The 17,624-nt window shown below is 52.0% G+C and overlaps 3 protein-coding genes and 1 long non-coding RNA gene across 16 annotated transcripts in view; 2 read left to right on the top strand and 2 right to left on the bottom strand.

Moving 5' to 3' along the window:
* Positions 1-561: 561 nt before the first annotated feature.
* Percc1 (proline and glutamate rich with coiled coil 1) lies at positions 562-1,383 on the top strand. The gene has a single exon (XM_031354534.1). The coding sequence runs from the start codon at positions 562-564 to the stop codon at positions 1,378-1,380; it is 819 nt and encodes a 272-aa protein (XP_031210394.1). The 3' UTR covers positions 1,381-1,383.
* Positions 1,384-2,324: 941 nt separating this feature from the next.
* Ccdc154 (coiled-coil domain containing 154) lies at positions 2,325-12,690 on the bottom strand. Of its 8 annotated transcripts, none has more exons than XM_031351306.1 (18): positions 12,249-12,690; positions 11,764-11,974; positions 11,460-11,649; positions 11,231-11,277; positions 10,884-10,979; positions 10,436-10,559; positions 9,185-9,238; positions 7,214-7,315; positions 6,796-6,924; positions 6,598-6,725; positions 6,161-6,287; positions 5,932-6,069; positions 3,807-3,926; positions 3,607-3,683; positions 3,254-3,371; positions 3,027-3,113; positions 2,557-2,744; positions 2,325-2,466 (listed from the first exon to the last, which is right to left on the bottom strand). In XM_031351306.1, the coding sequence occupies exons 1-18, from the start codon at positions 12,253-12,255 to the stop codon at positions 2,343-2,345; spliced, it is 2,067 nt and encodes a 688-aa protein (XP_031207166.1). In that variant the 5' UTR covers positions 12,256-12,690; the 3' UTR covers positions 2,325-2,342. The 8 variants fall into 8 exon arrangements, with proteins under 8 accessions (XP_031207166.1, XP_031207167.1, XP_031207170.1 ...); XM_031351307.1 differs by having other exon boundaries at positions 6,598-6,722; XM_031351310.1 differs by lacking the exon at positions 5,932-6,069.
* Positions 12,691-12,725: 35 nt separating this feature from the next.
* Positions 12,726-17,624, top strand: part of LOC116077052 — a 5,968-nt gene continuing 1,069 nt past the window's right edge. The window contains exons 1-6 of one of the 3 annotated variants that reach the window (XR_004113163.1): positions 12,726-12,842; positions 14,212-14,364; positions 15,094-15,154; positions 15,353-15,500; positions 16,758-16,807; positions 17,294-17,345. This is a non-coding gene — a long non-coding RNA (uncharacterized LOC116077052). Of the gene's footprint in view, positions 12,843-14,211; positions 14,365-15,093; positions 15,155-15,352; positions 15,501-16,608; positions 16,808-17,293; positions 17,599-17,624 lie in introns of those variants that run through there. The other 2 variants (XR_004113161.1, XR_004113162.1) reach the window with 2 other exon arrangements.
* Positions 13,203-17,624, bottom strand: part of Clcn7 (chloride voltage-gated channel 7) — a 28,348-nt gene continuing 23,926 nt past the window's right edge. For 3 of the 4 annotated variants that reach the window (XM_031351303.1, XM_031351301.1, XM_031351305.1), the window contains 7 exons: positions 17,383-17,510; positions 17,077-17,162; positions 16,656-16,785; positions 15,806-15,865; positions 15,509-15,685; positions 15,067-15,147; positions 13,203-14,828 (listed from right to left, as the gene is read on the bottom strand). In XM_031351303.1, the coding sequence (XP_031207163.1) occupies positions 14,742-14,828; positions 15,067-15,147; positions 15,509-15,685; positions 15,806-15,865; positions 16,656-16,785; positions 17,077-17,162; positions 17,383-17,510 (749 nt within the window). In that variant the 3' untranslated portion in view covers positions 13,203-14,741. The remainder of the gene's footprint in view (positions 14,829-15,066; positions 15,148-15,508; positions 15,686-15,805; positions 15,866-16,655; positions 16,786-17,076; positions 17,163-17,382; positions 17,511-17,624) is intronic. The other variant, XM_031351302.1, reaches the window with a different exon arrangement.

Genomic DNA, 17,624 nt, shown 5'->3' with positions numbered 1-17,624 from the left:
AGGGGGAGGGGGAGGGGGAGGGGGAGAAGAAGAAAGAAACAAAGCCCTAACAAATTGCACCTCTTCAAAAAGAAGGAAAAGCAGCCTTGGAGCCGTGACTGTAGCTAAGGGTAGCTACATAGGAACCAAGTCTGCTGGAGCTCTTTGGCTGTCACAGCCCCTGAAGCTCCCCATGGCACTTGCCAGGCTTCTGAGCCTTTCACCACAGTGACCCAGGTGGGACAAGGTAGACGCCTTGTCCAGTGCCTGTCCCTTCCTGTCTGGGAAGTACTGCCCTCAGGACTTCTGACCCTGTCCTCATCCTGTGGCCTGAGTGATCACAATTGTGGTGATTCTCATGGTACCATCTGGTTCCCCTGTACCATGGCTCCACCCTACATGTGAGGATCCTGTACATCTCTATAAGCTAGGTCCTCTCTGAGCTCAGGAGGTCTAGGGATGGAAAGAAGAAAGAGCTGAAGCAGCCTTTTGGGAGCCCCTAACTTTCTAACCCATCCTCTCACTTCTCTAGCTTGTGTCTGCCGCTCCAGGGATCACCAGAATTTTGGGGACCTCAACAAGATGGCTGCTGGTGTTATACAGTCTGTCTGTGACTTCCGGCTGCCCCTACCGTCACACAAGTCCTTCCTGCCCGAAGACCTGGAGGCTCCAGAAACTTCTGAAGAAGAGGAGGAAGAGGAGGAAGAGGAAGAGGAAGAGGAGGAAGAAGAGACAGACCAGGACCTACAAGGTGAGGGGCCACAGGGCTGCAGCCCAGACTCACAGAGCTCAGGAGTAGCCCCTCAGGGTCCCAGCAGCCCTGAGACCCCAATGCAGCTGCTGCGCTTCTCAGAGCTCATCAGTGGTGACATCCAGCGATATTTTGGACGCAAGGACATAGAGCAAGACCCTGATGCCCAAGACATCTATGCTGACAGCCAACCAGCAAGCTGCTCTGCCCGGCATCTATACTATACTGATCTGGTATGCCTGGCCCAGGATGGGCCCCCAGAGGATGAGGAGGCTGCTGAGCTCGGGATGCATTTACCTGGGGGGCCTGAGGGTCAGGTGCACAAGCTGGGCCACAGAGGAGACAGGGTGCCACCACTGGGCCCCCTGGCTGAGCTCTTTGATTATGGCCTTCGGCATTTCTCTAGGCCCAGAGTATCAGCTTGCCGAAGACTAAGGCTGGAGCGGAAGTATAGCCACATTACCCCCATGACCCAAAGAAAATTGCCTCCGTCCTTCTGGAAGGAGCCTGTGCCCAATCTTCTGGGCCTACTGCACCCGGGCACCCCGGATTTCAGTGATCTGCTGGCCAGCTGGTCAGCTGAGGGTAGCTCTGAGCTGCAGAGTGGAGGCACCCAAGCCCTGGAGGGTACACAGCTGGCTGAGGTCTAACAAGTAGGCAAATCAGGAGTGTGCTGGGGGGCAGCAGTGGCAGTTTCCAGTACCTCCTTCCTGTAACACAGGCCCTACCTTAGTAGGTCTATCTAGTAGGTCTATCTATGTAATCATGCAGTTTGCTCTCCCTCAAGAAGAGAGCAGGCCCAAGAGAATCTGAACTTATCCCAAGCCTGGAACTGTTGCCACCAGCACTGAGGGGGTGAGGAGAGAGAGAGAGAGAGAGAGAGAGAGAGAGAGAGAGAGAGAGAGAGAGAGAGAGAGAGAGAGAGAGTTTATCCAGACCCCACTATACACAGCAGGCCTCAGGACTCTGCCCACAGGAAGTGAATGGAACTCAAACAAGAACTACGAATCGCTTGTCCATGCTTGCCCTTCATTACTAGGCCAGCACCAAGATTTCAGTCAGTAGCACAGAGCAGCTGGGTTGCGACTAAAACCAGGCCAGCCCTCCCATCTCTGTAGGGCCAGAACTGGTGGTTCCATGTGGCTGTTCCATGTGCTCAGCCAGGTTGGTGGCAGGACTAGGAGCCGCACGCAGAGTTCAGGTTTTCTTGAGAGGCGGGAAGAGGGACACTGCCTGGTCACACAGTGTTAGTAGGTAGGTGGGCGAGGCTGAAGATGCCTGAAGACCCTGTCCTCATTCTTCACATTTGACTTCACAGACAGCAGGGGTGTATCCTGACAGGTGTGGCCTGGGTGCCCCTGCACAGAACTCCCAGGGAACGTGATAGCCTGGCCTTGCACTAGGTGAGGCTGGGGGTGGGGGGGATCCTTCAGGTCTCTAAGGACATAGCCCTGGGCGAGATGCTCTCTGTGAACTCCTGGGGAGTGTACCAGGCTGTGCGGTGGGCAGCCTTCTAAGTTTGCTCCCTCTCACTACTTGACACCCTTGCCAGGCCTGTGAGCTGTGGAAAAGCCATTCCGTTAGATAACAGGAGATACAAGAGCTAGCATGTTTATTTCTGGAACATAGTCAGAGATGTGGCCTCAGATGCAGGCTTCCACTGGGTCATCGCTGAGATCACTCCAGGACTTTTCTGGGTCACCAGGTTCAAGAGGACTGTCTTCCAATGAAGCCACCTGCCCAGAGACATAGCTCATATATATACACAACACACCCCCTGTGGCTGTGCTTCTACCCTTGGGAGACCTGGGCTCTCAGCTGCCCACCTCACAGCCTGGTACACTCCCCAGGAGTTCACAGAGACCATCTCGCCCAGGGCTATGTCCTTGATGAAGAACCGCTGCCTCACCAGGGACATGAATACCCGCTTGCTGCCCAGCGTCAGCGGCCAGGGACCCGCCTCACTCCACAGGCTCAGCATGCTCTCACGCAGGGTTGCGATCTCCTCTGTGCGCTGTTAAATGCAGAGGGATGGGGCCAAGAGGACCCATGGGGAACAAGACAAGTACAGAGAAGTGGGAACTGGATCACAGAGCCACCTCTATGGCGGATGTTATGTATGTGGGGATGGCTCCTATAGAGGATGCCCAGCAGGAGGTCCTCACATCCAGGCAACACTGTTTAGCACCACCCAACTAACGTATTTCTGGGGCCCTGGAGAGGTGGGAACAGAGGGGCTTGGGGCAGGCTGGTAGAGGTTGAAGGGGTCAGTGGTTCTCCCAGAGTTTTCTCTCACCAGCTTGGTCTCATTATTAAACTTCAGGTTCTGGATGGTTTTGTTGGCCTGGAGGCTGTTCTCCAACTTTATCATTTGCTTCTGAAACTAAACACAGCTCTAATTACGGGCAGACATGGACTGATTATGTCCAAATGTACCCACTAGCACAGAAATACCCAAGGCCTGGAGTTTAGGGAAGCAGACAGACAGGTGGCCCAGGTGGCTTCCTGGGCCCCAAGGGATACCGTGGCCAGCTGGCCCTGGATCTCTGCAATCTTCCGTCCAGGGTTCTCCTCTTTCAGAAGCTGCACAGACATCAGCAGGGAAGCCAGCTCCTGTCGCACAGTCTCAACCTCAAACTCCCTGTGGGCACCAGGGGCTGGTTATAGGGGGTTCCAGAGCCCAAGGGAGAGGCTGTGACAGGGCTCAGTTTTGAGAGTGCAGGCTATTCCAGAGGAGGCCGAGGCCAGGGTGGGACTAGCTGGGGACTGGGTAAGCATAGGGGCAGAGGTGCAGGGCTTGGAAGGACCAGTAAAGATCAGGAAGGTCAGAAAAGTCTCTGTACCTCCCAGAGGCCAGGGTGGCTTCAAACCCTCACCTGGCCTTGCCCTCAGCGGAGATCTTCACATCCACATCACTCTTGTGGAGGACACACTTGTTGGAGACACTCTCTATCTGAAATGTGGTATATGTAGGAGCCCAGGGTGACTTAGTACCGCTATCTGGGAACCCCAGGCCAGCTCAAGCCCAGCCAAGGTCTAGAACCTCAAGGCTAGCTGCAACTCTGGCCCTACCCACCTGCCGGGAGAGGCTGTTCACTTTCTCCTGCACTTCCTCCACGTGAGCTGAGACTTCTTTCAGCCACTGGACTAGATCCTGCAGGGATTCTCTCTCCACACCTTTCCATGCAGCCTGCGCCTACAATTTCAACATCCAGTGAGAGATGGTAGACAGGGCCTGCTGAAGCCAGGAGGCAGAGTATCTGACTCTAAAGCATGTGGCTTGCTCGGAGAGCCTGGCCAGACACTGCAGCCAGACACTGTGGAGGACAGATATTCCAGACTCAGAGCAGCTGGGATGGTCTTCCCAGGCAGGGCCATCCAGCTGAGCAGGCACATGCCCTTGAGGAGGTGACAGTTGTTCCATGACAGGAATAGAGAGAACAGATTGGCCACACTGCAGGAGGGTATAGACATTGTGGTCCATGGACCCCAGTAGAGGCTGCTCTGGCAAAGCAGAAAGGATGCAGAGCTAGCCAAGGTTGGGGGATCCACCCATCCCACCAGAAGGTGTGAACACAGCAGCTACAAGACAGAATGGCTTCTTGTGTCCATCAACAGAGGAATGAGTATGAAAACGTGGCCTGTGCACAAGTGGGAACATTATCCAGCTACCAAGGGATGAAGCACGTATCCACCCAACAGGGATGACCCATGAAGGCAGCTCAGGAGTGAAGGCCCACATGAAAGGCTTCTGCTGGGGTGAAATGCGTCTGGCACGGGGATGGGAGCTGGATGGCAGAAGAGAGGGAATGCTAGGCTCTGGGTTTCTATCTGATGTAAAGACAAAGTTCTCGAGCCGACTTGGATAACATCTCTTGTGAATGCCCTAAAAGTGCTGTGTTTTAGTTAAGGCTAGACTTGAGCTTAATTTTCTTGCCTTGGACTTCTGAGGTTGGGATCACACTGAGCATCAGGCTAGCCTAGGCTACATAGCAATACCCTCTCTTAAAACAAAGTAAGAGTGAAAAGGTGAAGAATGGGGTGAAGAAATGGTTCAGCAGTTCAGAGCACTTGCTGTTCTTCGGGAGGACTGGAGTTTGGTTCCCAGCACCGAGGCTGAGTGGCTCACAGTCACCTGTGACTGCAGCCTCAGGAGACCAACACACTCTTCTCCCTATCTGAGCACTTACACACATGTGGTACGTACACACAGACATATAAATAAAAAAATACATAAAAGAAACTCAAACAAATAAAATATATACCTAAACAAAACCCACTGAACTGTATGCTGTATAAGGAGATTGGGGTGGTGCCTTCTCAAGACAGGGGTGCTCTATGTAACAGTCCTGGCTGTCCTGGAACTTGTTCTGTAGACCAGGCTGACCTTGAACTACAGACATCTGTCTGCCTCTGCTACTGCCTCCGTAGCTGGGATTAAAGTAATATGCCACCATGCCCAGCTGAAAGGTAAATTGAAGAGAGAGCACCAGCACTGAGAGGAGGGGGGGAGAGGGAGAAGGAGAGAGAGAGGGAGGAAACAAAGAAGAGAGTGGAGAAGGGAAGAGAAAAAGAGTGTGCTAGGGGCCAAGGGGCTGTAGGAGCCACCCTGCCTGACTCAGAGGATTGGGTCTCTAACCGTGGTTCCATCTTTATTGTCCTTTCTTTCTTTCTTTCTTTCTTTCTTTCTTTCTTTCTTTCTTTCTTTCTTTCTTTTTTCTTTCTTTCTCTCTCCCTTTCCTTCCTTCCTTCCTTTCTTTCTTTCTCTCACTCTTTTTCTTTCTTTAAGATTTATTTATTATTATATGTACATACATTGTCTTTAGACACATCAGAAGAGGGTGTCAGATCTCATCGTGGATGGTTGTGAGCCACCATATGGTTGCTGGGATTTGAACTCAGGATCTTTGGAAGAGCTGTCAGTGCTCTTAAATGCTGAGCCATCTTGCTGGCCCTTTACTGCTCTTTCTTTTTCTTTTTTTTTTTTTTTTTTTTTTTTTTTTTTTTTTTTTTTTTTTGAGACAGGGTTTCTCTGAGTAGCCCTGGCTGTCCTGGAACTCACTCTGTAGACCAGGCTGGCCTCGAACTCAGAAATCTGCCTGCCTCTGCCTCCCAAGTGCTGGGATTAAAGGTGTGTGCCACCACTGCCTGGCTTTACTGCCCGGCTTTACTGCCCTTTCTTATGGGTCAGTCCACCTCACCTGGGACAGCTTCAGGCCTAGTGTTTGTTCTTGCAGATCTAGCCTCCAGCTCAGAGCTAGACAATGGTCACTCAGGTCCTTTAGCTGCTGGTCCAGTCCTGCCACTGACCCCTCTAGGACCTGGTTCTTCTCTTGGAGCTGTACAGGACATCATGGAGTGAGGGAGGCTCTGCTGGATGCTTGTATACACAGGGATCCCTGCTGACTGCCACCTCACCCAGCCCCTTACCAGCTCCAGTGCATCCTGGGTCTCCTGCTGGGCTAGCTTGCCAGCCATCTGCACAGCCTGCAGATTCTCATGGACGAAGGAAGCCAACTCCCCGGCCTGGTTCTCCTTCAAGTTCACCTTGGCCTCCCTGTGTATTGATACCCAAACTATCCCTTAGCACCGGCTAGGGAGGGGGCCTGTGTGGTAGTTCTGGGACCTTCTAGGTGATCTTATGGACCAGAGGATGGGTGCTACCACGTAGGGGCTGTGAGGGTCAGGGTGGAGGAGGCACACGAGCTCTAGCAGAGCATTGCTATCCTGTCCTAACATGTCCAACTCGTCAGTGCCTAACCGACAGCTGCAGGGGATGAAGGGGTCAGGGCATTCCCCAGCTGAGCTCAGCCAGTGGTTAGATGAGTGAGGGACTGAGTGGACCACCATCTTGACCTGACACCCACCGAGCCTTCTGCTCAGCCATCAGGACACGATTCAGTGACACCTGGTTCTGTCGCACAAACTTGGTCAGATAGACCACAGCTTTGTCTAGGCCCCGGCAGTGCTCCAGCAGGTGACCTTCCTCATCCTGCTGTGGCAGAAGTCACCCTGAGCCTTGGTGACTAACCCATCTCCCACCACACCTGGCCACCCAGGCCCACCTCACGCTGTGCCCGCAAGACCCGCAAGCGCTCCTCTGTCAGTTCATGAAGCTTCTGCCAGCGGTTTTCCAGTTCCTCTCGTAGGCTGCTCTCTGCCATCAGCCGTGTACTCTCCGAAGATTTCATTCTCTGTGGAGACAGCACTAGCTGCTGTGAAATTTTAAACTAATAACTTATTTTTATTTTATGTACGTTAGTGTTTTGACAGCTTGTATGGCTGTGTGAGGGTGTTGGATCCCCTGGAACGGGAGTTGTAGACAGTAGTGAGCTGCCATGTGGTTGCTAGGAATTAAACTGGATCCTCTGGAAGAGCAGCCGGTGCTTCTAACTGCTGAGCCATCTCTCCAGCCCAGCAGCTGTAAATTTGTAGCTCACTTGGACAACCCGTGAGGACACTAGGCCCCACCCATGCCCTCACCTGCTCCAAGGACAGGAAACTCTTCTGCAGAAAACTGCATAGTTTAGCCTCTCTCTTTAGGAAGCGAAGGCTCATCTCCTCATTGAGTTTGGTCATCTGGGCCTGTGAGGGACCACAGAGCCATCGGATATCCTATTCTGCCTGGTGTGTCTACTTCGTCACCCGGGTCTCATTCCCTCCATGTTCCCAATCCCCTCAGAGCCAGGCTGCATGCACTGGGCAGGAATAAAGGTTGGACACCGGCAGATAGGACCCATTGTCCCCCCAGAACACTACTTTATGAGCCAGGAAGGGACCTAAAGATCAAGGTCATGGGGGCCTAGACAATTCAGCACACATCCAGAGCTCTAGATCAAGGTCACGGGGGCCTAGACAATTCAGCACACATCCAGAGCTCTAGATCAAGGTCACGGGGGCCTAGACAATTCAGCACACATCCAGAGCTCTAGATGTATCTGGGAAGAGTTGTTCACTCGGCACGGAATTCCATACTGAGCTGGGGCCTCTGTAAGAGAAGCTGGTATGGAGACACCCCAGTATGTGAGAACACTCCTGGCCATGTGGGAACACCCATGCACGGCCTTACCAATGGTGTGGGTAGGAAAACTAGATGGAACCTGGGGCCTTCTTCCTCCCCATGCTGCTCTCTTGCTTCTCTGAGGGTCAGAAGGCTCAGGACAGAGGTTTGAGGCCCAGCCCAGCCTTCTGTCCCTCCACCTCACAAACTCTGTGGGACGGCTGTCTCCTTTGGGACTTGACATATCCAGTGCCATTGTGTAGTTGAGCGGCTGTAGTGACCTGTGGAGATCTTGGATTGCAGTCATGGCAATGACAAACAGCTCTGAGCAGGTGGCTGTCTATGGGAATGGGGCTAACAGCCCCCCTGGGAGAGGGGAGGGAGAGTTATAGACCCTCCCCTGAAATTACAACCTCCACTCCCTCCAACAACTACTCCAATACTTAAGTGTAAGAGGTAAAATATTGACGGTGGAGCTATGGGGGCTTTTTGGGTTGCACCCACCTGTCTTTCCCATTCTATCCTGTAAGAAGTTCCAATAAACCCATTTACTTGCTAAGCAGGACTTGGAATCTTTCTTTAAGCCTGTTGGCTCCTTCCCTATTTGGAGTGAATAAATGTTTCTCTTATGTCTCCCCAGGAATGTCAGGACTTGACAAATCTGCATGATGTGGCACATGCCTATAACTCCAGTACTCAGGGGGTTGAGGTTCACGGGAGGGTTGCTGAGTTTGAGGTGAGCTGGGCTTCACAGTGATTCTGTTGAACCTCCCTATATACCAAAGAAAAGTTGCAAGAAACCTACCTTCCAGCATCACCTGCCTATCACCTTCTCTGTGGCCATAGGGCTCTCCTGCCAACAGGCCCAGCTCTCAGGCTCTCACAGAAACAGGCCATCATCTGGGTGAAGTTCATCTGAGCCACTGCTGGCTTTCTTCCCCTGCAGGAGGGGAGCCTAAAATAGGGATGGCTACATTTTCTTTGTAAGATAGGATCTCATATATGGTCAGGTTGGCTTCACACCTGCCATGCCACTATGCTCAGATTTATGGCTGCTGGAGAGTGAACCCAGAACTCTGCATGCTAGGCCAGCAATCCATCAACTGGGCCAGACATCCATCTCTCTGCCACTTTTTCTGAAGGACTAGATTGCAAACATTTCAAGCTCCCAGGGTCTCCCTTGAAGCCTCCTAACTCTTGTTCAAAGTAGCGATTGTCACTATGCTAAATAAATGTTCATGGCATTGTGCCAATAAAACTTTATTATAAAAACAGGCAGTGGCATGTAAAGTCCCAACACTGATGTTAAAGAACCCTCAAAGGGCCTGATTAGAAGAGTTTCCTCCATGCCTAGCATGTGAGGAATCCTCAGGCCAAAGCTCTTGATGATGCCAATGCATAAACTTCCCAGCAGCCATGAGGTGAGTGTCACTACTTCTAGGCAGCAGACTTACGTTGGAACAGCTGGAATATCCAGTACGTCCTGCCCATCCTGTCCTGTGAGGAGCCTGGACACAGAACAGCAGCTGTAGTCCCTGGTCTACATCTATAGAGCCAAAAAGCTAGGTGGCAGGCATGTGTTTCTAAGTTCCATGTAGAAGCAGAGGCCCATCTATCTATCTATGTATCTATGATCTATGTATCTATGTATCTATCTATCCACTATCTATCTATGTATCTATGTATCTATGTATCTATCTATCCACTATCTATGTATCTATGTATCTATGTATCTATCTATCCACTATCTATGTATCTATGATCTATGTATCTATGTATCTATCTATCCACTATCTATTTATGTATCTATGATCTATGTATGTATGTATGTATGTATCTATCTACCTACCTATCTATGTATCTATGTATCTATCTATCCACTATCTATGTATCTATGATCTATGTATCTATGTACCTATCTATATATCTATCTATATATCTATGTATCTATCTATGTATCTATCTATCTATCTATCTATCTATGACCTATGTATCTATGTATCTATCTATCTACCTATCTATGTATCTATGATCTATGTATGTATGTATGTATGTATATATGTATGTATGTATGTATAGATAGATCTATGTATCTATCCATCTATCTACTATCTATCTATCTATCTTTTTTCCAAGCCAGGGTTTCTCTGTGTACCATTAGCTATCCTGGAAACCAGTTCTGTAGACCAGGCTGACCTTGAACTGAGAGATACACTTGTCTCTGCCTCCTGAGTGCTAGGATTAAAGGTATATGCCACCACCATGCAGAGGCCCCTCTGAAGGGTCCCAAGTGGAAGGAGAACATGCTGCCTTGGGGATTTTTGGGTCCTACTTGAGAAAAATGCTAAACTAAAAACAGCTACAGAAGGAGCTTCAGGACCAGCTGTTCTTTTTCTGTTAGTTCAACTGAGATGGCCGGTAAGAGGCCCTGCCCCCTGCCCATGCTTTCAGCCCCCCCAAACCTGCAGCAACAAGGCACTTGACAAATGGCTGTGTGGCAGCAGAACTGAGTTTTCAGTGCCTAACATTGCAGCTGTCAGTGAGTGGACAATGCAGCTGGGATGAGAGGCGACCACTTCAGATGGGGGTGAGGGGAGACTGGTGAGCCTATCCTTTGCTATCATGTACACTGAAACAGACAACTGCTAGGAACCCTGGAAGTCCCCTCCTCCTGCCTAGGCTAGGTCTGGTCTCCCAGGAGGTACCTGCATTTTGGCTAGCCCAAGCTCCACCTTTTGGCTGGTATCCTCTTGGTTTTTCTGCAAGGTGCTACAGGCTGCTTCCCGGCCCTGCTCCTCTTGGCTCAACATGCCAGCCAGGTTGGTCAGCCTAGAGGCAGTAGGTGTGTGGTAACACCAACTCAGCTAGGGAACCCTGGGGAGGCTGGTGGGCTTTAGGGCCCTAGGTCCTTCTCAGGCTGGGGTACACAACCCCCCCAAGTTGTCACATGGAAATAGAGTTTAGGGGTCCTAGTGAGGGCAAGAGACCAGGCAGGTGGGGCCCCCCAGTAATCAAAAGTATAGCATTCATGTTAGCGGATGCCCCCCTTGGGGCACTGAGGGCTCAGGGTGGAAGACCTCAGCCTTGCTCTGGCCTGAGATTTCCAGTGTGTATACAAAACTGGTTTTGAGCAAGTGCAAGGAGTTGGCCCACCTGAGGTTTATCTCCTGCTCAGAATGTTTCCGCTCTGAGTCCTGTAGAGCCTGTTTCCTCCTGATGTGTGTCAAAGCCTCTCGGACCTCCACCAGCCTGGTGGAAGGAGTTGCCCTGCTAGCCCCAGAGCAGCTAGGCAGCATCTGTTGCTGCAGGTCTGGCCATGGGGCTCCCACCTGGTACAGCCCGCCCCAGTGTGTGCAGAGCCAGTCTGAGTTGGAGTTGGACTATTATAGGTATTGTTTACTTAAATGAGATCCATGTGGGCCCTAACGCCAGCTCCTGCAGGGAAGCACGGGCCCCAGCCCTTCCCACTGATACTTGTTCTTGCCTCTCTCTGTGTATACCTTTTATCCAGGGTTTGCATCTGGTTCTGGCTCTGGGGCCTAGAAAACTGCAAAGAAGAGGAAACAAGGGCTAGGCAGGTTAAATCTGTGCCTACCAACTCCCTGCACTTGCAGCACAGATGCAGGAGGACATGTAGGAGCCAGAGCTTGGAACAGCTGGGATCAGTAGGGTCCCAAGCATCAGGAAAAGGGTGGCTTACTCTATCTGCTGCTCTAGCAAACGACTCACCTCTGGCTCCTCCTTCTCTGGGCTCCAGGCTGCCTGCTGCACTTCTTGCCTCAGCTGGCGCAGCTCTGAGGCCTGCATCTGCACACGGGCACGAACCTGCAACAGCTCACGGAGCAGGCCCAATGTGGCATGCTCACAGCGTTCCTTGTGTCCCCTCAGGTGAACCATCTCAGCCTGCAGCTCAGCTACCCTGATTAGGGCCAAAGCAGGCAGGTCAAGCTGTGCCTCTCCTGGAGGTAACTCGCTCACAGTGTATCATCTCCCTTAACCCACATGGCCTTCTCTCATCCTCTGGGAAGCTCACCATTGTTCCAGCTGTTTCCACTGCTTAGGGGTGTCCTGTTCAGGGACCAAGGAGCCCGATGCCAGGCCACTGCACTCATATCTCTCCGAGATCTTGGCACTCGAGGGCTCGGGGCTGGCTAGGCCTTCTGTTAAGAGAAGCTCCAGGTCCTCGAGTGTGGCAGTGCTCAGTTGTGAAGGTGAATGCCCTAGTGAGAGGCCATCCGCTGGCTCTGGAAGGAGGCACCTTGGGAGCTCATGCACAAGGACAGTAGTAGTGCCTGTAATCTTGCTCACTGACACCCTGACCTCAGAGACTCATCTTGCTGAGTCACATAGATCAGCCCTTCTGGAGGTTCAGTTAAGAGGGGGTTGAGTGTCCCGGGGGAAGACAGACACACAGTACTAGGCAACAGAGTAGGAAAGAGGTTCCACCTAGCCAGCTCCACGAGAACCTGTGAGGTCTAAAAGCAGGACTACTCCGTATATCCTCTCCTCTCTGCTCACCTGACATGGCTTCACCAGCAGCCACCACCTGTAGCTCAGGTAAATGGTTCTCAGTGCCCCTGTGGCTGCCCAAAGCTGGACACCAGGCCAGGGCGGCAGAGTGCTTGGCTGGAGAGTAGCAAGTAATTCAGGCCAGAAAGCTGCTCCAGCAGCTGAGGCTCAGTTGAGGGTCAGAAGAGAAGGCTTTGGGCCGCAGAGGTGGCAAGGCTTTAGAAAAGGCTGTGGGACTCAAGGAAGTGAGGGTAAAGAGGGAAGGCCGGATCCTGGGACAGTGGAGACTGTGAACCTTCAGGAGATGAGTCAGGAAGAGAGGCTGTGAACCCCAGAGAGTAGTGGAGGTATGTAGCGGCTCCTGCCCTTCCACCTTGCCTCTTCAGTGAATCCTGAAGGAGGCAGGTACAGCTGAGTTATTCTGGAACCTTCTTTTTCTCACCAGAACCCTATGACTTCATGGCCAACTGCCAGTGGAACTTGAGCCCTCACCTGTCCTGTCCTTCGGACTCCCTAACTTCTGGAAGGATTTAGGGGGACAATGAAGTATCCCCCTTGCAGGAGAACCTCCCCTGGCTCTGGGGCTACTGGGTTATTGCCATGGTAAAGAGGTTGTTCAGGAATCATCACAGGCCTGGGTCACTCAGAGTAGAAGGCAAGGGTCCTAGGCAAATGGGACACACACACAGAGGGCGATGCTGCAGAACAGGGCTGCTAGGATTTCAGTCTTCCCAAGAGCCAAAATAAGAACAGTGGGAGAAGCCGGGTGTGGTGGTGCACACCTTTAATCCCAGCACTTGGGAGGCAGAGGCAGGTGGATTTCTGAGTTTGAGGCCAGCCTGGTCTACAGAGTGAGTTCCAGGACAGCCAGGGCTACAGAGAAACCCTGTATTGAAAAACCAAAAACCAAAAAAACCCACAAATAAACAAAAGAAAACAAAACAACAACAACAAAAAAGAATATTGGGAGAGACAAATTTTGATTGTTTTATTTAACCTAATATATCCAAAAATATTATTTCAACATGTAGCCAACACACAGCTGTGGACAGATTGCACATGCTTTTGTGATACCAAGTCTTTGAGACCCTGTGCAGTGTCTTTCACCCCTTGGGTCGAACTGTAGGGATGGCCCTTCCCAATCCAGAGCACCCCTGGCATTGTCACTTGGACCTACCCACCAGGTGGGTTAGCTTTAACTCTTAAAGAGCCTGCTGTGCCCAGGCTTGAGGACAGGATTGCCATCCAAGCAGGTCGCAGAACCCACGCTCTTCAGTGAGCCTGAGAGCCAGTCTGTGATGGGATGAGAAGGCCAGAGTCCCTGGACGGCCCTCCCCCTGGGCCCTGGGCTGGCTACAATACTCTTCAAGAATTGCACCACTGCCCAACACAGACAGCAGCTACCGTTTACAGAAGGAGCCGTCTGCACTTGTTTATCACCGTGCTGAGTGCCTGACTCCCAGAATGCTGAGCTGAAGGCAGAGAACCAGGGGCTCTCATTTCCCATCTCTTCATGGAAGGAAGAGCCACTCTTTTGGAGGGACACCTGAAAGGCAGGGGCTGCCAGCTTTCCAGAGAAAGACCTGTGTGGCCATGTAGCAAACTCGTGCTGGAGACAACGCAGCAGTCTTACAAAGTCCCCGGGGAGAAGACTCGGGTGACCGAGGGGTCAGGTCCAGCTTGGGCCAGTGGGGCCAGCTCTGACAATATAGGGTTTCGGAGTGAGGTTCCTTGGCTCTGGTGCTCACAGGTTCATCCATCCTATGAATACCTCAGGATGGCCAGGCCCTAGGAGGCCACTTCCCAAGGGCGTACGACACAGTACAGTAGTAAGCAAGCTACTATGGACCCCAGGGGCCTAAGTGCTTTGAGAAGACCTGCCTTCTGGCTATGGTCCAGTGCCATGACTCCAGGTCTGAAAGTCTAGGGCAGGTGTTGGTGAATTCAAATTCAGTCTTCATGTGATTTTCAGATCACAAGACCCAGGCATAGAGCCAGTCTCCCCACACGTGGGATGGCACATGCAGCACTTGTGGGTTCTCTGACAGAGCCTGCTCTAGGCTGCACAGTTCCTCTTGCCCTTGCTGCTGAAGCTCCTGGCTGGTGTGAGCAGTGAAGACACAGGGTAAGCGCTCAGAGTCTGAGCAAAAACAGTAGTAAGTAGTAGCTGACACCTGCTTACCTGTCATGTCTGTCTCTTGCACACACACTAGCCTCTATTGGCTCTCAGAAGTGAGCCATGAAGGGTGTGTAACACACATTTCATCCTGGGAGAAGGAACCCAGGTCTGAGGACTGGAGGGTCAGGGAATAGGAAAAGTGCTGATGATGCAAACCAACCGCCCAGGACGAAGGGTCTGGCCCCCACACCAGCCAAGCCCAGGGAGGGCATTTGCTCCTGTTGCTGCACTGCCCAGGGGGCAAGGCTTTGGCTGAGACCAGGGACCCTGGGAGGAGGTGCAGAGGGGCCGGGGTGCCGCTGTCCAAGGGTGGGGGCCAGCCCTCACGTCTGGGCCAGCGAAAGTTCTTCTAGGCCTCCCTTTCCTAGACGGTATCTTGCTAGGTCCTTTCTGGTCACCAGCCCGACCACCTGCAAGAATAATACCAGGTCAGAGAGTCCCCATAGGGTCTACAGAACTTCTACTCCGTGTGATGGCGTACTCCACATACTAGTTCTTAAGAAGGTATACAATAACAGGCTAGGTCCCAAGGGTTACTGTCCTGAGACAGACATGACTCAATGTCCACCCACAACCTAGCAAGAATACAGGAAGTAGAGTGTGAGCCAGCTCCAGCAATCTTCAGCAGGACAGATTATACAGTCTCACCTGATTGTGGTTGTCTACTACCACCAGGTGCCTCAGGCCCAGAGCCCGGAACAGCTTGAACACTCGAGGAAGAGATGCGTCCTGCAAGGTAATCAACTGCCTTTAGCTCACTTTAGCCCACCATGGGAAGAGATGCAAACCCCCAAACCAAGCATTCCAAGGGTGCTGAGCTCTCTCTTCCCTCCACGCTGACTCTAAAGTCCTGTGTGCTGCTAGTGGGTTCTCTGAGGCTCATACCACTTGAAGCTCAACTTTTCTCAGGCTGTTCTTAATACATTCTGGTCAGATGGTCCATCTCAAGATGCAAACCCTACTTGCCATCCCTGAAGGCCTCCTCTGCCTGGCAGCAATTACTCCACAAGTTTCCAGAGGCTCCTTACTACCTTTTCAAAGTGTACAAAGCATCAAACCCTGTGCCCAACTCCTCTGGCTCAGTAAGTACCTGAGGCACAGTATAGGGAGAAGGATTCATGAATTCAGAAAGGTCCATGGTGCATTCCCGCTCATCCTGGGATACGTGGATGGACTGGATTGGGGGGAAGCGTGGGTAGGCATCGCGGAAGTCCTTCAGCCTCAGCCGCCGCTGCACCAAGCCCATGTTGGACCTCTCCACGAACACCTGTGGGGAGCAGCCAGTCATGTGTCTGCCACTGTGAAGGATGTGGGGGGCAGCCAGTCATGTGTCAGCCATTGTGAAGGATGGTGCCAGAACACTCCCACCTGTGGGCGGCTGGTGTACCTTGTGCTTCAGGAGCACGATGAGCTGGGAACGCAGGATCAAGCCTTGGAGCCTGGCTGGCTGCAAGAGAGGAGTCAGAGGCCTTGAGACTGCAGTGGGAAACTTTGGCCAACCCTATTCTGGCCAGATTCCCCCATTGGTCTATGGCTGCTGTTTAGCAGTCACCTCTAAGCACAGGCATTGAAGTGGGCATCTCTCACACACAATCCTGCTAATCCCTAACGTATCTGACACAGGGCTAAGCCTTCTAGCAGAGTATGAAGTCATGCTGAGAAAGAAAGAAAACAGGTAGCAAGATGTAGCCCAAGTGTGTTCCTCACATTCTTTCAAGCCACCAGTGCCAATGTCCCACACATCCTAGCAGGCTAAGACCCGGGCAAAGGGCATCAACATTAGCTGGCCTCATACCTCACCAGCACCTTCTGACCGATGTCATAGTCACCAACACCATGACTGAGAAGTCTAGTTAGAACCACAGAAGACCTGTAGTCTGTGGGGGACAGTCCAGCTAAGAGAGGACTTTATTACTCTACATGGAATACCAGATTTCCTGTTCAAGAGCTAGAGAAATATCAGTGGTTAAGAGCACTTGATGCTCTTGCAGAAGACCCAGGCTTGATTCCAAGCACCTACATGATAGCTCATACCATCTATAATGCCAATTCCAAGGAGCTCTCTTGTAGCCTTTGCAGGTACCACACATACATACATGCGGCAAAACACACAAATAGAATAATATCTTAAAGATTCTTGTTCAGGTGAACTACATAACATGTTCCCCTACCCCCATGTGCTATTCCCAGGGAACAAGATAAAAAGGAGCTGACATTCAGAGAGGTGCCCACAGTACCTGGGTGCCTCCTACATCCTCCACCACAGGGAACCCATTGTGATTAGATGCTGTGTCACTGAGGACGTCCACGATGATGCCGACCTTCTCTCTCCTCCTCAGGCAGGTCACAGGTGTGCTCATTACTTCCCTACCAAGATGCACAACCCAAGGTAAGCTACTCTCAAACCACAAGCTGTCAGGGTACTTCTTTAAAAGCTTTTGCATCATGTGAATACTTGACCGACACCAAGCTGTCGGACTTGGGACCCCAAGACCTCCATTTTCATGCCAGAGAACCAGGCACTGGGAGACCAGCCATGGACTGGCCACAGTGGGAATGCTAGGACCTGGGCTCTCCACAGGCACTTAGTGTTTTCCCTGTCCACATCCACCCACAGCACACAGGAACCCAAAAGCTTAACAGGCCAGCTGGCCATACCTGGCAGTGAGCGAGTGTGAGGTGACCGGGGCTTCCCAGTGTAGGAAGGGCACACTTTGCAGCTGGATGTGCATGTCATAGAGGCCCTGGGTACAGAGTTGGGATTCAGGACACTGTCCAGTGGTCCTTAGGGCACACTGCCTCCCCCAGGGCCCTACTACTCTAGTCCTGATGAAGGGCATATGGGAATGACTCGATGGCTCCCTTCCTTCGGCAGCTGTTGCAAGACCCTTAAGCCCCAGTGCCCGGCTACAAGGACAATATCCAGGGTGAGCAGAGGACAGACCACCCCCTCATGTCGTGCACCTCAATGAAGACGTCACCCACAATCTTGGCAGTCATCAGCACCAGCATGATGGGAAAGCCGTAGGTCACGTTGCTGGTGGCCTCCATCATGATGACTGTCAGGCTGAGCGTCATTCTCACGATCCCACCTGTGGGGGAAGCAGAAGCCTATCCCTCTAAACACAGGGTTCCCAGCTCTGCTCTATCTGCAGCCTTTCTTCCTTTCTTTCTTTCTTTCTCTCTCTCTCTCTCTCTCTCTCTCT

The sequence above is a fragment of the Mastomys coucha genome, unplaced genomic scaffold (genome assembly GCF_008632895.1).
Source record: "Mastomys coucha isolate ucsf_1 unplaced genomic scaffold, UCSF_Mcou_1 pScaffold5, whole genome shotgun sequence".
Taxonomy (NCBI): Eukaryota; Metazoa; Chordata; class Mammalia; order Rodentia; family Muridae; genus Mastomys; species Mastomys coucha.
This window is presented reverse-complemented; position numbering and strand designations above follow the sequence as displayed.